Below are 18,550 nucleotides of genomic sequence, written 5' to 3' on the forward strand. Positions count from 1 at the left end.
TGTTTTTTTTCTTCGATCGGCACTGATGTTCGACGACTAAGCAGGCCTTGTGCCCACGTAGCACTTTTACTAATTCATTTTCCGCCACCTGCTTAATCCATTTGTTGAATCACTTACGAAGGGGAAAATGGAGATAATTTTTAAACACAAGATATAGTAGGATGGCCCCGCGAACGCGTACCAAACAACCCGGAAAAATAACATGGGAGCAAACGGTGGCACCATTCGCAATCCATTAACCAAGCCTTCGGAGCTCCGGAGTTCCGAGGTTCGCCCTCCCGCTGCGTGCGAATGCTCATAAATCATCTGCCCTTGCGTCCTTGAGCGCCATTTCGCGCCGAACCACGTCCGACTGTCTTTCACTTTGTGAACACATCTCGCACATCAACAGCTTCATCGGCGATGAAGAAGCAGCTTTAACAACAGCAGCAGCAGCATCAGAAGCAAAATGGCAGTCACCACCACTACGAGGCTCGTGAGCCTCGCGAGAGATGGTTATTGATGGTGTCTCGTGGGAGACTTTTGCTGTTATCGTCCTCCTCAGCACCGACATCGCGACCGTCCACAAGCGTGATTGAAAGCTTTCGGTTTCTTCATTTTCTTTCTCTCTTTCTCCCGCAGAAATCCCGCAGCGTGTGTGCTGCATCGGAACCGGCCATTCGCTATGCAAATTGTGCAACATTTTACGACCGCCTGGACGACGATAAAGTGAGAATCGACCGACGTTACTGCCAGATGCCTCGCACTTTGGGTTGCGAATCTGGCTGCTGCTGCTGTTGCTGCTGCTACTGCTACCCCTGCTGGTGCTGATCAAAAACAAAACAAGTAACAAAATCCAAAAACTTCGAGAGTGCCACTCGATCCGGGAGTAGGAGCAGGAGCGAAAGCAAAAAACAAAAAACAAAAACCAAAAAAAAAAAAGATGCTGAAAAACACTTTGAGAGACTCAAGTGCTCCTGGAAAGGGGGTGGTCCGGTCTCCAGTCTCGGGGCAGTTTGGACAACAACAGACACACCGGATCAGCATTGGATACGACGAGCGGATAAGAATAAAAAGCAACAACAACAAAAAAAACCAGCGTCACTCGAGGAGTTTTAACTTTCGCAGCAAACAACGCGAACACGAGGACTTTCGCCACCTTCATGGTGGTGGAGCACTTCACGGAGCGGCGGTGGTGGTGGTGGTGGTGGTGTTGGTGATGATGATGGTGGTTGTGGTGTCATGTTTGACTTTGTCGAACGCCAACGTGTCAGTGTCCTCGTGGCCTTCAAATGCAACCATTTCGCGCAGCTCGACAACATTTCCGTGACTATATAGGGGCCTGGTGCCTGTGTCCTGTGTTCTCCGGGAGGGAGGGTTGGTGGGATTAGCCTATGCTGGGACCTTGTGATGCTTTTGCTGCTCTCTTTTTTTTTGTTTGGTCCCTCCTCCTCCTCCTCTCGAACGGTATACTAATCCCGCGCTAAGTGTGCTACTCCAGTGAACAGGTGGCATCAGGCACTGGCCGTGTCAATTATGTATTAGGGCAAAGCCTGGTACGCGCGCGCGTATGTATGCGTGTGTGTGTATGTGTGTGTGTACGCCAGGGTTTACTGGCGTGACCTAAGGATCCGGGAGGTTGCACGGAAACCAACTATTCGCTTCGCTAATCGATAATTTATGCTAAACTACTAACCACACCAAACGCACACACACACACCCTTCTTCCTTCTTCCCTCTTTTTCCGCTTCTATCTACATTTTAGTGCCACTACCGGTGTCGGTGCTGCTGCGGTCGGTGAGGTTACAAAATGGCCAATTCTTTATGCGCTTCATTACTTTGTGCAAATGTGTGTGCCTGTGTGTATGTGTGAGTGTAACTGATTGTATCGTGCACCATTGTTTGTGCTGAAACCTACTGGGTGGGGATCAAAAAAGGGGGTGATTCAAAACGGGGTCTGTGTGTGTGTGTGTGGAGGGGAGAGGGAGCAAAAAAAAAACGGGCGTTTGGTGGTGGGTGCAAAACTCGTGGAACGAAAAAAAAAAAAACTCCAGGAACCATCGACATCCGGTTGGTCCCCCACCTCATTCTATTGCGCTACTAGCGTACTACTACAAGGAAAACGAAAACCCCGGGTTCCTGTACTAACAGGAACACGCGGAAGGACGCGTACTGTTGGTGCGCCGAGATGGCGTAAGGTCTTCTGGCACACTCCGTGGCGAGAAGTGCCGAGTGCTAGCCAGAGCTACTTACCGTTTCCGAGCCGGCCGCCGTCACGAGCTCCTGCAGTGCACGCACCGAGAGGGCCTGCTCGATCACGAACACGCACTGCGATAGGTCCGGTGGGATGTTCTTGTCTGCGATGTTCTCGAGGAAGCAGTGCCGGTTGCCGAACCCTTCGGCCGCCAGGCAGACACGCTCCCCGGTGGCCGTGCAGGACAGGCACACCATGTCTTCCTGTGTGTGTGTGTGTGTTTTTTTTGTGTTGACGAAACGGAAGAGAAAGGGTGAGAGAGCATTAGAGGAAGAGTTTATTACGAAAATTGAAATTGGCAAGCAAAGTTTGACTTCTTTTCCGCGCCGCGACACAGGCTCCGGGTTCGTTAATACGTGGATGATGATGATGGTGATGATGCGATACGCGATGTTTTGAGGGCGCCACATACAACGAGGTCATATGTGGTTGTGAGCATTATTATTAAGTGTTTTCACTTTTTTTTGAAGGTGCATTTTGGGGAAAAAATAGCTTAAAGCAAGCCACACACGCGCAATGTTATTATTCAATATTCTAGGTTACTTTGATATAATCAGCATATTTTCATTAAACTTGAAAATATTTTGCAGAACTCGAATACACTAAATAAATCCAAGTAATCTAGAATACTGACCAATAACATTGGTCGTGTGTGGCCCGCTTCAAAATAGAAGACTGCAAGGTTATCGCTGAGATCTGTCTAATCTAATGAAAATGAACATCTAATAAAAGATAAGTTTTTTTGAATTGGTACCTTCACAAAAAAGAAGTAATGGAATTTTCAAAACAATCGAAATGGAAAGTAAACTTGAAGTTCTACGACCAGAAACGTGTTAATCACATTTAACAAAACGGATGAACAGTGAACGAATACGTGGACTGCAAACCTACTAAAGGCAATGCGTAGACAATAAAAAGAAACAGCAAAGAAAAGATCCTCACCGAGCCACCGAGGAAAAAGCAATCAAAAGGTTAACGTGTGTTTGATTAAAGCGGCCCATAACTTATGCAACGAGCCCATTACCTAACACACCGGGCACCCCGAAAAAGGTGAATCCTATTCATCACCGAGTCACCAACGGGTGGTGTAGCTCCCCCTTTCCTCCAAACCCATCCATGACGACGGTGGTGGCGGTGGTGTCGGTGAGATTGATGCATAAATAATGCAAACGATTTTCGCAGCCGCAACGACATCAACGACAACAGGCGCGTACTGACGCTCCCACTGACGCTCTGTCGCAACGGTCTGTCGAAGGCGATAAATCTTAAATATTTGCTCGCACCTACCACGAAACCAACCGGTGTGTGTGGCGGGTGTGTGCGTGTGTGTGCGTAACAGGGTTCCGCGTGGTTCGGTGGTTAACAGCAAACGGAGGCTTAACTCGGTGGCATTGAGGCTTGCATCCCTTTTAATGGCGATTGGTTTATGGAGCGAAACGTTCTACCCAACGGCGCTTAATTGGAAAATTTCGGTTTCCCTTTCGACACCGGCCATCGAGGTAGGGTCCTAGGGAGGGGGTTTAACAATTGCTTGACACGCTCGTTCACACAGCCCGTCCGGCGGGGGCAGCACGTTACGTGATCAACATTATTGGAACATTGAAACCGTTTAATTCTATTACATGGGCGCGAATCGGTTAATTGAATCCCGGAGCCGAGTCGCTAGAAGTCGTAGCAAGTTGCTTGCTGGCTTGCTTGGATGAACGTTTTGCGGCTCCTCTTACTTACCGTACGCAGGAATGAAACATCATCCTGCTCGGATCCTCCCTCTGCTTCAGCCATGGTGTTGCTCTACGTTGGCTCTATTTTGGCAGCTTTTGGGCAGAATTCCTTTCAGCAAAGCTCCAGCTCTCGAGCTGCTGCAACCCCTTTCTCGGTAGCACCAGCAGCAGCACCAGTTGTCCAACACTATTTATTCTCTCAACCACACACTAACAACAACCACAACACTCGCGCTGGCAACACTTGCTTTTAGTTTTGTCCCTTCGCTGGCTACTAGGATCACTTTTCCACTTTCTCACTTTGCACTGCTCAGATTCCGCGGCTCACCGTCTCACCATCTGGCCATTATCCTTGGACAACGCAACGTCCGTGTACGTGTGTGATTGTGTGTAAGTGCTTGTGTGTATGTGCGTCGTACAATGTGGTCAATGTCGGTTCGTATGAATCGGTTCGGTGTTTCGTAGCCTGGGCCGAGCAACGTTTGCCGTCGTCGTCGTCGTCGCTATCGTCGTCGCTATCGTCGTCGCCGTTTCGTTGGTCGTCTTCTTGGTCGTTGTAGTAGGAGTTCCTGCAAAAGTTATTGGGAGGGTGGTGGGAAGAAAAAGGAACAATTGAAAACCAAAGTTGTGCCAAATACGGAAACTTTGTCCTGGTCGGACACTAAGCAGAGACAGAATCGCAAATGGTGAGTGAAATGGAATGTGGAATGTGTGTAGGGTTGAGTTGGAGCAACACTTTTTTGGAGGAAAACAGATTTGCTGGACGATGCAACAAGCGATACGAGCACGTCGATGGTCTGAAAGAAGAAGAAAGGGAAAGAAAATCCGTTAAAATGGTGTTCTGGTCTTAAATGGTGCGGTTGCACGTAGCAATTGCTTTGTATTAGTGTTTATATCCCAGTATTTCCTCATTTAACGGTGGGAAAATAGAATTAATTAACGAAAGGATACACCAAAGCAAACATTTCTACAGTAAAAAAAGAACCACTGCAGCCGGGGTTTTTTTTTTTTGAGACCTTCCAACGTTAACATTCCTCGCAAAAAGCCGGCCAACCGTTGTCGCCAACATAAAGCATAAAATATGATAATTTAACCGGCAACAAAAAACCTGCCACACTAGCACAATAATTCCGAAGAGTAATCCCACATTTTCGGGGTCATAACTCACGCTGGTCACATCTCGCCACCCCAACCAAAAAAAAAAAAAACCCCGACACCGAAACCGAAGCAACAGCCGGTACGGTCCGACCCGGCATGACCGAGAGGCATGACGCCAACGTTCCGATGCATTAGAAATAGGAGCTGAAGCCGGAAATCCTTACCGAAGCCGGTGTTAAGGATCGCCGAAAACGCCCCCGAATTTCACTTCGAGTGGCATGCAACAGTTCCTCGACTGCTTCGCTAGCAGTCCGTGAATCTCTCGCTATCAGACGACATCCCCGCTGGTTGGTCGCTATCACCAGCATAACGAGCCGCCCAAGTAGTGGAAAGAGAATGACACAAAAAATAAGACGAAGAAAAAACGAAAACACGGAACGCAGCTTCCTGTGGAGCGATGGACCGGGACCGAACGGCCTCCGGCATGTGCGCCACGCTTGCTTAGATCTTTTCCTTTTTTTCCTTATTTTTCTAGAGGTAGCAACCTTTTTCTCCGGAGCATTTATCGGTCGAAAGGCATCCAAGGAGACCGTTGCCAAGATGGGTGACGATGAGCGACCGCGTCGTAGACGTCGCTGACGGTGGGGATTTGCTTTTATTGGCCTTCGTCTTCGATGTGTGTTGTGTGTTGGCACCATATGTGTGTGTGTGTGTGTGTGCTCTACGCTTTGTTCTTAGAAGGAAGTAGAGTTCTTTTTTCAGATTTTCGCATCGATCCGACCTTCGAAAGTGAGAAAACCATCCCGCAGCCACATGAACCGCTTGGGGGTAAATATTTGTACATCGTGCGTCACAGACCATTGATGCAGAGGAGTGGAGAACCCTTCGAAGGCATGATTTTTGCTGTTAAAATCCCGGTTTTTGATATCGACATCAACATAACGTGGGTGACTTGCGCTGAACTCAGCTACTTTCCGTCAGAAAAAGTCATCAAAATCCAGCGTGAAACATGCTACAACATGGCTTTTAGGGAGCGAAAACTTTCTGACAATTTATGACTTAGGATCGAAAGCACACGAGCATTTCTTCGATCAACAATGAAGCCAAGCCATGAGGGAGAAAGTTTTTCTAGATGCTAGATTGATTTGTGACCGTGTCGTGCAATGTTGGTCAAGGTTACGTCGGGACGTCGTTCTAGACATGCTCCTTTGTTTTGTTGGTGTGTGGCAGATGCGGAAAACAATTTCGATTTTCTCCATTACTTGGTGCATGTCAACGGACCATTATGTCAGACCAGACCATTGCCTAGACGCCATTTCGCTCGGCATGAAATCGACACACCAGTTCGGGGTGCTGCCAGCACAAGGAGTTGATTATGAGATATCATCCCCCCGGGGGGGGGGTGGGTTTTGCGTAACGGTTTATTGCAAAACCTATATTATTGCGTTCCAGAACCGCACGGAAACCGTTCAAATTCCGGACATTCTCTCCGTGCGGAAAGGTATACCGGAATATGGCGAGGATCAAACCCTTGCTCTACCTTCTTCGAATAAATCATGTGCATCGAAGTGGTTCTTTCGTTCATTCCGGTGTCTTATTTATTCCATAGGACGTGCTAGGTGTGTGAGTGTGTGTGTGTCTGTTCGCTTCTGTTCTCGCACTCACGTGGCCCTTGTGGTTCTTTTAGGTCGATCGATTTTATCCGCGGGCAAAGCGGCGGCTGCTGCTGCTGCTGCTGCTGCTGCTGCTGCTGCTGCTGGTGGTGCTGAAGGATGTCGGGACGATGGAGCAAACACCCGTGAGATGATGTAAAAGCTCGGTCGCTGCTCGCTTCAGCTCGCTTCCTAATCGGATTATCCGGAAAATCGATGCCAACGAGAAGTGATGATGCAAAGAGGCTGGGCCTGCCTCGGGGTGCCTTAGGATTGTTGGGTTGGGATTGTTATGTGCAATGTTTATTGAACCAACAGAAAACCCCCCCGGTTCACCGCCATTTCGGGATCGGTTTTGTCAGAAGAATCAAACAAGAACCTCGACAAAAACACGCGTCGGTTATCGCTTATCTCCATCGTCATCATCGTGATGCCATTTTTGTTTTACGCTGATTCCACCGTTTTGTTGCAATCGGAGACAATCTGATACAAAACTGTCACTAACACACAAATTAGGCAACAAAACTTTACCATTACATGCGCTCGTTCTCACGGTCGGATTGTCGGACAAAATGGAAGTCAACCCGGAGTTGGCTCCACGCCACGAGACAAAACTTTGGGGGGCCTTGAATGAATGAGGCCACGCCAAAAACCACAACCTGACGTCGACTGGACTGGCCGTTGTTTGATTCCGAACCGACGGCTTGTTTTGCGGTCCATTTGATGTAAATTTGTATTGAGAGGCTCGAGAGCTCTTTAAAGCAAAGTTTTTGCCGCTCGAAATGAATCCAATTTGTGTTCTCGTCGTGTCCGAGCGCCGTTTGGGGCTGGTGGCGTTTCGCTTTTTTCGAACTTTATGTCCGATCATGATTTGCTTTACGGTGGCTTATTTGATACTGGCTACTAATGGTGACTTATCTCCCGTTCGCTCTGGGTCTGGGTCGGGATCCGAGGCCCTTCGCTCACCTTCGTCAGGGACTCACTGTCAAAAAGGATAAATTATATGTCCTGCCGTTAATGAATGGCTTCGGATCTTTCGGAAAGTATCCAGAGCAACCGGTGCCGGTGGAGGAACGGTGCTCGGTGAAGTAGCAATTAGCGAGTCGTTTCATTTCCGTTTCATTAGGAGTGGGTCTTGAGTGGTTTGGTGAGCAGCCAGCCACGCTCGCTATCGAATCCCCGAGGTTGCCTCGGGTCGGTATCCAACGAGGCCATAAATTAGAGGCGACTAATGGGCATCGTTGCCGTACACCCGTGTGCGGATGAGGTTTTGACTTCCAGCTTTTCCGGGGTTTTTATATACCAAAAAAACTTAACCGAGTACCCTTTTCGTGGAATGCCGAAGCAACAAGTCACTTCCTTTTTTGCGCGAGTTTTGAGTTGCGATGGAGAGAAATCAAAATGTGAAAAAGGTTGTGTTAAGAATAGTAACCGAAAAGCCAATTAAATGAAAGTCGCTCCTGTGTTTGTGTAATTTCAATCATCATTCCATTCCGAGTAATGACGTGGCGAATGGTATTGTTCTCGTGTAATTACTGTTATGCTCCCCCCGGGGGGAGCCGTGGTATGCCGTCGACTCTCATCCGAACGTATCCCTTGAGGCGTAATGTTTGCTTTAATTACACCAATTGTTTTCACACCACCTACGGGAACACACTGCACACGTGTGTTTTGTCTCAACACAAGGTGGAAGGAAAAAAGGATAACAAATCGTTGTGGGAGTATGTAGCAATCAGCACCCATCGCACACACGTACACGCTGCACGATTGTGACTTAGTACCAATTCATTATTATTCGCCGACACGAAACACGTTGCATGTAGCGCTCGACCCGATTTCCCACTGGAGAAACTCTCGGCCTGGGGCCCGAGGCTGAGATTGCCGCAACTCGTGACCTTGCTGTATACGCCAGACCAGCGCGTTGGTGGTGTCTTGTGTATCGCACCCGATCCGATAGTCCACGGTTGCTCCATCGACAAGCGTACAGAAAATGGAGTGGAATATCTATCGTCCTACTCGGTAGTGATTGCGCCAAGACGACCACGAAGTGAGAACGAGACAGTGGCTCGCTTAATAGAAACAATTGCTGCAAACGGGAAACGAAAGGACGCGAGAAGCTAGCACTTGAGAGCGTTTGCGGGGTGCTGTTTGGGAATTTCTCTATTTACTTGCCAGCACCAAGCGAGCCACAATGCCACTGGAATATTAAACAGTGAGGACGTTCAGCGCTAACGTCGCAGAAGCAGAAGTTGCATTGGATTTTGCTTCAAGGGCAAGGGACCACAGTTCGTTCGTTTGGTGCTCAAATTGAAATCATACCAATTTCAACTCTCGGGGGAAGGGGGGGGGGAGGATTTTCCATTCAGTTGTTGTACATTTTAATACCAAACGGTCCTTTAAGTTGCTTGGTAGTCGTTTTTGATTTGGGCCCTTATCAGATCCGTTGACAAAAAGGGACAAAAATGGCGCCCCCAGCCTGCTTTGACAAAAAGACAAAAATGCAGCACAGAACAAAACGTTGGAGATATTTAATATTCTTTAGTCCCTTCTCAGCGTCACGCAAGTCTCTTTTATGGCAATGACAGGCACGGAAATGATTTCATTTCGCTCTACTTCAACCGGTTCGCGACCGAATATGAACGTCGGTACATAAAACCCCAGATCCGTCTTCTGTCCGTCGAGAATTGCCTCATCTATTACTTTGCCTCTGCGCTACACAAACAAACACACACTCACACACACACGTCTCTAGCACTCGAAAAAAAACCCACGAGAAGAGCACGGGGCTGACAATAAAGGTGCGTGTATGGTGGGTCGTGCCGATCGTAAAGGCAGAGTCAAGATCGTTGTGAGCGCCTCGCTGTCGGAGTTCATCGTCAGCTAAAAATAGGGCAACCCCCGCGAAACCCTCGAGAATCCGCGTTCTTATTTCCGTGGCATCAGGGCATCTCTCTTGGGAAGACCGCCGGCAAGTATGATCATGAGTGAAGTGAAGATGTGATGAAATGTGCTGACACACACACACATAAGGCAAAAAGAGAAAAAAGTAGAAAAAACACACAACGTACTCACGGCCGATTACCTTGGCGCACCACAAAAGTCAGGGGAATGAACCGCCTGTACGCTAGTCGTTGCACAATCTTGCGAAAATGAATGATGTGAAGGACAGCGCGAATGGTGGGTTTTTTTTTATTGTCGGCCATTCCCTAGGATGCCGTTAACATTTTGCCAAATTGTATGAATCACAGAACGGAAGTGAATGACGGAGTCTGGCTAGTGAATGAGCGTTTTGGCCAGCATTCTGGTGGCCCGTTCTTACAACAACATTTGGCACAGCCAATGGAGCTGTGGCAGTGTGACAAAAGATCTGTCGGTTTTCAAGGATTCACCGGATTCTGGTACTTATTTAATTGCATTTTGTGCGTTTTTGACAATCAGCTATTCTGTCGTTAATGTACAGATAAAGCCTTGGAATCATCATTTAGCTGATTTGCTATAGCAAAGCCTAGCCTTATTTTAATCTTCACTTTTTTCGACTTCGGCACTTATTACAAAGCGCAAGATTTTAAATCGAACAAAATGGCCTGCTTGGCGGTGACAACCGGTGCGAAACCGATTTCGCTGTCGCATATAAATCCTCCTGCGGCTAAGAATAGCGAAACCCAGCTCATCCTGTCCCCCGGGGGGGGGGAGGGTTAGTCAGATTGTCAGAAAGGCCGGGGCGGGGCAACATCGGACACAATATTAACAATTCGCTGACAAGTGTCTGTGAGCTGTCACCACACAAAGCGGCAGACACAGTCAGTGCGCCAAATTTCTGTCACTTTGTATTAACTCTTCCCTTCGCTTCGTTGACAAAGTGGCCGCTAATGATGACGAGGTTGAAGGTTGCTTTGTGGTGTTTGCTGTTCCTTTTTTTCTAGATGGACTTTGTGTGATTAGGACGCAGCATTGGTTGTTTGCTAGAGATTTGAGATGAAGCCAAATTATGAAACAGGAGATTGAGTTGAGGAAATTGCTTCAGTAGAATCGATAGTACAGTAGAATCTATTCATTGTTAAATAAAATTAAATAGATTACTCTTAAAACAACGGGCAAGTTGATAGATACTATTGCATTGAATTTAAATTGACTCATCGTTTCATTAGAGATTCCCATCAAACTCTAAATCTTATTAATGACTAACTCACCTAAATTCATCGATTTGACAATCGCTTTCCGCGTTTGATGCTGTTCCTGTGGCTTTGATTTTGGGGTGAATCGAGTGAAGCAACAGCTCCATTCTTTCATATTTATATCACGCACCATCAGGGTCAAATCATTCCCCCATTGAATTCCATCGAACCATGCGGCTTATATACACATAATGCAACCCATCAGCACACTTTTGCTCTTTCTCTCTCTATTTATCTGTATCTCTTTCTCTATTTCACTCTCGCTATTTCTCTCATGTACCACTTAATAAACGAAGAACGGGGAAATCATCTTCCTCCCAATGGTATTGGTGTTTCCATATTCACTATTCAGATCCGGGAGGACACTCATACCAGCTCATGGGTGGAACACTTGTTTCCGCGCCAATTTTTACGATCACCAGTAGGAGATCCACTGTCTAGTACCGGTACGAGCACTCAACACCGAAGATCAACCACCGAAATGAGGATCGAGCACCAACAGCAACTCACTTATTTCCTTCTAACGAATACTCTGACGAAAAATCTCGTTCGCTATCACCACTCGATCATCACCGATCGCGCATCAAACATAATGCTTACAATTTGCCGGTTAAAAAGGGAGAGAGAGAGAGCGAAAGAAAGAGAGAGAACGTGCGCGCGCAGCTCCACCGATCGCGAGAGGATCTCTTCTGAAACACTCCACACATCGGGTTACATCAACTTTCAGCCACCAACATTTGACCCGGCTGACCGTCTCCTCTACATGCTTTGCCTTCTGTTGCTGCTGCTGCTGCTGCTGCTGCTGCTGCTGCTGTTGCTGCGTGAAACCGTTGCTGGTGCAGGAAACAGCGGAACAGCGGAATAGCGAAGTGAAGTGCGGCCTGCAAACCGTCGACCGTCGACCGTCGTTCGTTCGCTCGGTTCGCTCTGGCCGCTGCTGGTCGGTCGGTTCGGGGTTCGCTTCGAATGAGGTATTTTAAAAATAAATTTTTTCACTTGCTCGCTTTTCCCGTGATCAAAATTTTCCGTCACAGCACAGCACAGCACACGAACTGAAGAGGGAGTTTTCACACAGGCACACGGGCACACCGTTCTTTTTGGATTTTCTATTTTCTTCAGCTGAATTTTCTCATTGCAGAAAACTGGGATCACCATTTTCCATTTTCCCCCAAAAGGTAGTACACCCGGAGTTGATTAGAGCAGCAGCACCACGATTATCTAACGCGAGGCATTCCGTGGCCCCCGAGCTCTCTTTATCTACTCTCTGTCACACACAGACACACACGGACACAGACACAGAAGCCGCATAATCGGACGCAGATTATCTGCGCAAACACTGCTGGAGCGCTGGAGCGTAACGTGGAGTGAGGAGTGTGGATGGTGCAGTGGACGAGCGGAGAAGCAAAAACCGTAATCCACGGCCCGGTTTTTGCTCATTTTACCCACCGTGACCGGTATGGCCAGGCACACACACACACACAAGGGCACACCAGGCACAAGGCACAACGCACTAGGCCCTTTCCCCTATCCCCGAGGGTGGCCACTGGGCACTTCTTTCTTTGCGGCTCAGGAAAGCGATGAGCGATGAGGATGATACAGAGACAGCGCAGAGATCTCGATGTTCACCCTGCCACGGCTCGACTACGAATGGGTGCGTTCGGTGGGGTCGATATTTTAAGATCGCGCCGCGCGATGTTCCGACCTGCCGGGCTACAAAAATATCACCCAGGACCGGGCCAGGCCACCGCAAAAAAAATACCACGGGCGAGCTGCCCCCGGGGGCACAAACCCAGCTCGACTGTGTGTGTGTATGTGTGTGCGTGTGTTTGTGTGTCTTTGGTGTGTCCATCGATAGTCGAGTTTGCGATGTTTTCCCTTTTGGCCATCTTCCTCTTCCTCGTCATCTTCGTCGTCCTCATCGTTGGTGGCTTGTTTAGTTCCTTTCCTTTACCGTTTTCGTATGACCGGGAACCACCTTTCGGGTCCGTCCTGCGGAACGCTTGGCTTGTGGCTCTGCGGTTTTCCTTTCTTTTCGAATTCCGCTTTCGCCTTCGACGACCGGTTGAAGGTGAGATGCATTTTCCGGCATAAAAAGTTACGATCGGTCATTACGGGGAACGAGTGTCTAGTGATATCCTTCCGTTCGTTAATGTACGGCAAGGACATTCGAGTAATTATTATTGTTTAAATGATAAAAGCTTTTCTAGAGCATAGTACATCCGTAGTCTTAAGAGTCATCTAGTGTTTTCTTAATATGTTCAACAAATTTCAACAGGCGAATTATCTTTTGTTGCTTTTTCTATTCATTATATTGTTACAACTATGTCTGCTTGTTTTGTCTTCCTAGTTTTGTTCTTTTCTTCTAATTTTTTCCCTTAACTTTACTTAGTTTTGAAGTTAAACTTGTACGCAACGCAAGATATTATTGAAAATGATTCAATCAAATAATTTTATATTTAATTCTCGTTTATATCGCTTTACAGCATCAATAGACATGTTTAATGTTTCCAAATGCAACAATTAAACATCCAAACCTACTTGATAACGTACAGTAGTTAATTTAGTCTCCCTTTTACTTTATATATTTAATTGAGAATTTTTCTTTTCAAAAATCATTATTTTCTTTAATCTTTTCTACCACCAAGGGAATCGACATTGAAAGTAATCCGTCTTCCTGTACGAAACTGCTCATCTTACCCACTTGAAACGAATTTTAAAACAACTGAAAAACGCCCAAAGCAAAAGGTGTGCAAAAGCGAACGTTCAACAACCATTTTTCAACCCCCATTCAGCCACTCGAAATGAAGCGGGGGTATCGTGCCGCGGCCTACTACTAAGATTCGCGGCCCTCCCGAGATTCGAGAGCTAATTTTATTAATGCACGAGGGACGCGGGAAAACAGTGGCAGAGAGGAATGAATGAAAAAACAAAATCCAAAACAATATTCACGCACGCACGGGCGACGGGAGACGCTCGCAACCATTCGCAAAAAAAAAAAAAAAAACAACGCACGCCACTGTAACGCTGCCAACTTCACTTCACACGAGAGCGGGACGGGGAACTGCAAGAATAGAATCCTCATCGTGTTTGGTTTCGTCGGTGGAACGATGCCAGGACGATGAGCCTCCGTTTGTGCCGCAGACAGGAAGTGCGGAAAGCAACAAAAATCAACAGTATGTAGCGAGTGTGTTAGTGTGTGCGAGAGGGAGAAGAAGAGAGCGAAAAAGAGCGAAAGCGGAGGGAGGGAGAAGAGGGAGCGGTTTGCTGCGGTGATGCGTTACTTCACTTCATGAGCAAGCAAAAAAAAAACAAACGGTTTTCAAACTTTAATGCACTGCACCAGAGACACGCGCACTTCACTTGCAGCAGATACCACGGGGGCACATGCGGGATGATGCTGGATGATGGATGCGGCAAAGGATGATGCTTTGAATAATGGAAGCACTGGAACGCGATACTACGACAGACGACGATAGGAAGGGTAAAACCACAAACACCTTCTCGTCAAGCTAGCGGGCCCTTTGGCGTGCTCACAACGACGGCGCCCCCAAAAAAGACATCCTCTGGCAGCGACGTTTCGACCTCAACTGATTTAGACCCACATAATGCTGCGTCCGCGTGAGTGAAGCCGCCAATGGCACTCACGAGATTCGTTGATAGAGCGCGCTAACGGTCGTTCTTTTTTTTTTGGGGCTATGCATTTGTCGCTTTGCAGAAATGGTGGTTATAGGTGCCATGATGACGTGTACGTTTTGCAAATTAGTCGTTAACACATGCATGCTATGCTATTAGCTTGCTATGATTCATGGGAAATCCATCTTCTAGCACGCTCTCCCGAGGACCGGCCCCTAAGAGTCTCTCAAACTCGCGCTCACTCTCTCTCACTCTCTCTTGTTCTTTCTGTTATAATAACACCATTACACGGAAACCTGCATGTTGCTTCACCGTCGTGGTGGGTTCGGATGATGTTCGGTCCGCTCGTTACTGCGGCGGGACTCGACGATCATAACAACACCACTCAGACCGGGCAGCACGCGGTTTGCTTGTTCTCCCTTGTTCCACGAAAACAGCTGTGCAAGGTTGCGGCTCCTAGCGCGTCCTAGCATCACATCGCAGCATGCGCAACAGCTCTCTGCAACGCACTGCCACACAGACAGCCATGCCATTGCCTTTGTGTATGCAGTAAACATTGCGTTTTATGGGACTGTGAGGGAATTATTTTTATCAAGTTTTTTTTCGGTTCGGTTCACTTCTCTCCATCCATTTCTTTCGTGGGATAAGTGAAGTCACCACCTGTTTGGTGGTGTTCGTGAATCGTGTTGGCGTGTTGTGTGACCAACGGGGCACGCGTACCGCAGTAAGGAACGCTGTTGCCTAGGAACGAATGTCTTAGAATGTCGTCGTTTATTGGCAGCAAATCGGTAGTGGGAGATCGGGTTTATGCGGGGTAATTTTTCACGACAGCAACCCATTCATCAGCTGTTCAGTAGTCCCATGCCGCCCCCCCCGGGCTTGACTGTGTTTGTTCGAGACACACAAACACTACGCGGAATGTAATGCGTAAACTGTTCGATGCTGTGCTTTGTTTTTGCCGCATTGAAGGATAACCATTTGGAAGGGAGTAATAATCTTTTGGAATGTAAATGTAAAGGAAGCAGGTAAAAGATTTAATAGGCTCAAAAATGGCGATATTTATTTATGTAATGCATTGATGGAGACGCATGGTGTTATGTACAAAGCACCATGCGCCTCCATCGTCAAGTTTTTTTTAAGCGAACGATAATTTGTTCTCATCAATAAAATTCAACTCAAATCATATCAATGTTGTTGACAGAAGGATAAAATGTCTGGGATGAAATGATAAGCAGTTCTGAACGGATTCTCACTTCTTGCGGCAAAAAGCTGCATTAAAGTTCCAGCATGTTGCTTAGCTTACACTCCAGTTACCAGCTCCCATATGGTCTAGTGGCTAGGATATCTGGCTTTCACCCAGAAGGCCCGGGTTCGATTCCCGGTATGGGAAAAAGGATATTGCGAGTGACTTTCCTCTCCTTCACGAGGATATTACCCTTTTTGTGTTTTCTAATTTTATACTAATGTTGCTGTTGAATACAACTTTTCCTCTCTTTTTTTTAGAGTTTGTTTCGTCGTTCAGACGTTCAATTTATGAAATGAAACTCTCGCAAAATATTTGGTGTCATTTTTTTTTCAATATTTTGCCCTTTATTCACATGATGCAACAAAATATGGGTGTTTGTTGTTTTTTTGTTCAATATCGAATACCAATAAAAAGTATTTGTACGACAAGACCATACAGCGTTCTATTCTGCCACTATAACTAATTTCCATTTGTTCCATTGTTGTGTGTATATTTACTCTATGGAGCGGTTGACACTTTGTTTCGTACAATAATGTTTCATTTTGTTTTTTTTTATCATAATTGGGTTCGTTGTTGGTCACTTTTAAAATTTGATTCATTCTATCTACTATTCTAAACGATTGCATGCAGGGAAAAGATAAAAAGACGCTCGCGAGTATGTACCGAGAGCATACGGATCTGGATTGTGATTTGATTGCAATGATGAGATCATTCTGCAATGGTATGGACTGGTGAGTGTTTGTACAGCCGGTCTGTCTCGGCGTAAGAAGCTTCAGTTCAGTAGAACGGAAGCTAGGGGGCAGTGAGCTAGGACTTTTACTAAACTTGTACCATCATCATCGTCTTTCTTATCTATCTCGAATTCCGTTTTATGGAATCATCTAGCTATTAAACATTTTACACACAAATTATTGTTAACCAGAGCGCATCGATTGAAGCAATCGCTCGTTAAATTCGATGTGCGTGCCACTGGCAATCACTATACATGCGCAATTGGCCACCTGTTAACCTGTTTCGCCTCCTGTACACTCTCTTTGGCCACCGTTTTCTCTCCACAAGTTATTTTAAAATAAAATCGTGACCTTACGTCCAAAGTACGATTTTCAAAATAGATTCCCGGTTAAGGCTAGTGCAGTTTTCAACTGTAAGCAGTATTTGACAAAAACTTATTGCAGACCTTGTGCACTCAAGTTTAAGTAAGTAAATGGTACAAAGGCAACGTATAGTTTGACTGAATAGACACACAATTTAACATTATTCGTTTCATGTTCATTTCTGGGTAACATAAAACACTGTAGCTCGACCTAACGCTCTAACTCAAACAGGCGAAGTATCATTAACGAAATATTTGGTAAAAGCATTAGCATGTAGACACGATGAGATACTATCTAATTGACGACCTTAACGCTGGCACTTTGACCGTGTTTTTTTTTTCATTCTTATTGCAACGATTATTTCCATTCGACTTTCGATAAAGTACGTTAGCTCTCTTTCTTTGCTGAAGCATCGCGAATCTTGGTGCATATCATTGAGTGTTAAACGCAGCATTAAACACGCACCAAAAACAATGTAATCATCAGCAATCAAATAGAAAAGGGAAAACGGTGAGGTCCGCTTGAGAAAGAATATATAAAAAGTACGACCTTGACTTCTAAAGAACGCGCGTCTTACACATTAAAGCTTTACAAAAACACCCTCTTCCACCCCGTTCGATTGCATGGCCTCGAGTTTTTTTTTGTTTGGGAGTTATGTTACAAACATTTGCATCACCACCCCTACACCAAATGGCCATCACCGTCGGTGTAACCGAGCGACACATTAAACGATGCCAGACTGGAGCTACCCGGTGGCTCGTACGTGCCCATCAGCATACCATTCCCGGTGGACAGTAGTGCCGGTGAGTTGCTGGCGGTGTGGTGGTGTGGCGCAATGGCGAGCAGTGAACCAGTACCGACGCCGTACTGCTCCTGCATCGTAGGCGATGGTGTCGTTTGGAACGCTGACGGAGTGATGGGCTGGAGTGAGGTGGGAAGGGCAAAGGTGCTACTCGCATTGCTGTTCGTGCGCCTCGGATCCTTGAGTATTCCCTGAAGTTGCTTCGGTGTCGATTGGACGGCATTTACGATGTTACCGCTACCGAGATTCGCCAGAGGGACCGCCGATACGAGCGTACCGTCCGCCGGACCGAATCCCATGGCCCGGTGCGGATGTGTGTGATGTGTTACATCTGGCGGTGGAACCATGTTACGTGCGATGCGTCGTAACGTTTCCGATGCGCTTTCCGGTTCCTGCAACGATAGCACAGCACGAGAACAGACGACAGAATGTTAAGCCTTTGAGCGAACCGAGAATCTGTTGCGAGAGAGAGGGGAGGCTACTTACCACCGGTGGATAGGCGAGGTAGCGGCCGTTGTTCATGTTGTAGTAAGAACCATCCATGGCAGGACCGTCGATTGTAGCGGCTCCTGAATAAAAAAATAGTTGCACAGATTGGTTAAGAAAATATCAATAACTAAAGATATTCGATGCCATTTCAAGGAGGTTTTGTTTACATTTGTAGCATTAATGCTCTCCAGAACTTCACATTAAATGAATCAGATATCCTCCCAAAACCTCTGAGATGTTAAAAATGAATTCTAATTTCTTCAATTAATTGATAATCTTAAGGATATCGAGCAATTTCTTTGAAAAAAAAAACTCGACAACCTCTTCAAACGATTTCTAGTAGCTGCTCGAATAAGCTTTGCGGTAGTTGGATCGTGTCTCTGCTAAGGAAAGGTTTGCGCAGGAGC

The 18,550-nt window shown here is 46.6% G+C and overlaps 2 protein-coding genes and 1 non-coding gene across 18 annotated transcripts in view; 1 reads left to right on the forward strand and 2 right to left on the reverse strand.

The window, feature by feature from the left end:
• LOC125956044 (ryanodine receptor) overlaps positions 1-12,501 on the reverse strand; it is a 37,462-nt gene extending 24,961 nt beyond the window's left edge. For all 16 annotated transcript variants that reach the window (XM_049687516.1, XM_049687513.1, XM_049687510.1 and 13 more), the window contains exons 1-3: positions 12,326-12,501; positions 3,962-4,523; positions 2,233-2,436 (exon numbers count right to left, since the gene is read on the reverse strand). In XM_049687516.1, coding sequence (XP_049543473.1) covers positions 2,233-2,436; positions 3,962-4,015 — 258 coding nt within the window. In that variant the 5' untranslated portion in view covers positions 4,016-4,523; positions 12,326-12,501. The remainder of the gene's footprint in view (positions 1-2,232; positions 2,437-3,961; positions 4,524-12,325) is intronic.
• LOC125956058 (nephrin-like) overlaps positions 5,584-18,550 on the reverse strand; it is a 38,046-nt gene continuing 25,079 nt past the window's right edge. The window contains 7 exon segments of the mRNA XM_049687539.1: positions 5,584-5,687; positions 8,536-8,650; positions 8,653-8,671; positions 11,578-11,839; positions 14,825-14,863; positions 17,554-18,046; positions 18,141-18,223. Coding sequence (XP_049543496.1) covers positions 5,584-5,687; positions 8,536-8,650; positions 8,653-8,671; positions 11,578-11,839; positions 14,825-14,863; positions 17,554-18,046; positions 18,141-18,223 — 1,115 coding nt within the window.
• Trnae-uuc (transfer RNA glutamic acid (anticodon UUC)) lies at positions 15,831-15,902 on the forward strand. Its single transcript has one exon. It is a non-coding gene; the product is annotated as a tRNA-Glu (tRNA).

The sequence above is a fragment of the Anopheles darlingi genome, chromosome 3 (genome assembly GCF_943734745.1).
Source record: "Anopheles darlingi chromosome 3, idAnoDarlMG_H_01, whole genome shotgun sequence".
Classification (NCBI taxonomy): Eukaryota; Metazoa; Arthropoda; class Insecta; order Diptera; family Culicidae; genus Anopheles; species Anopheles darlingi.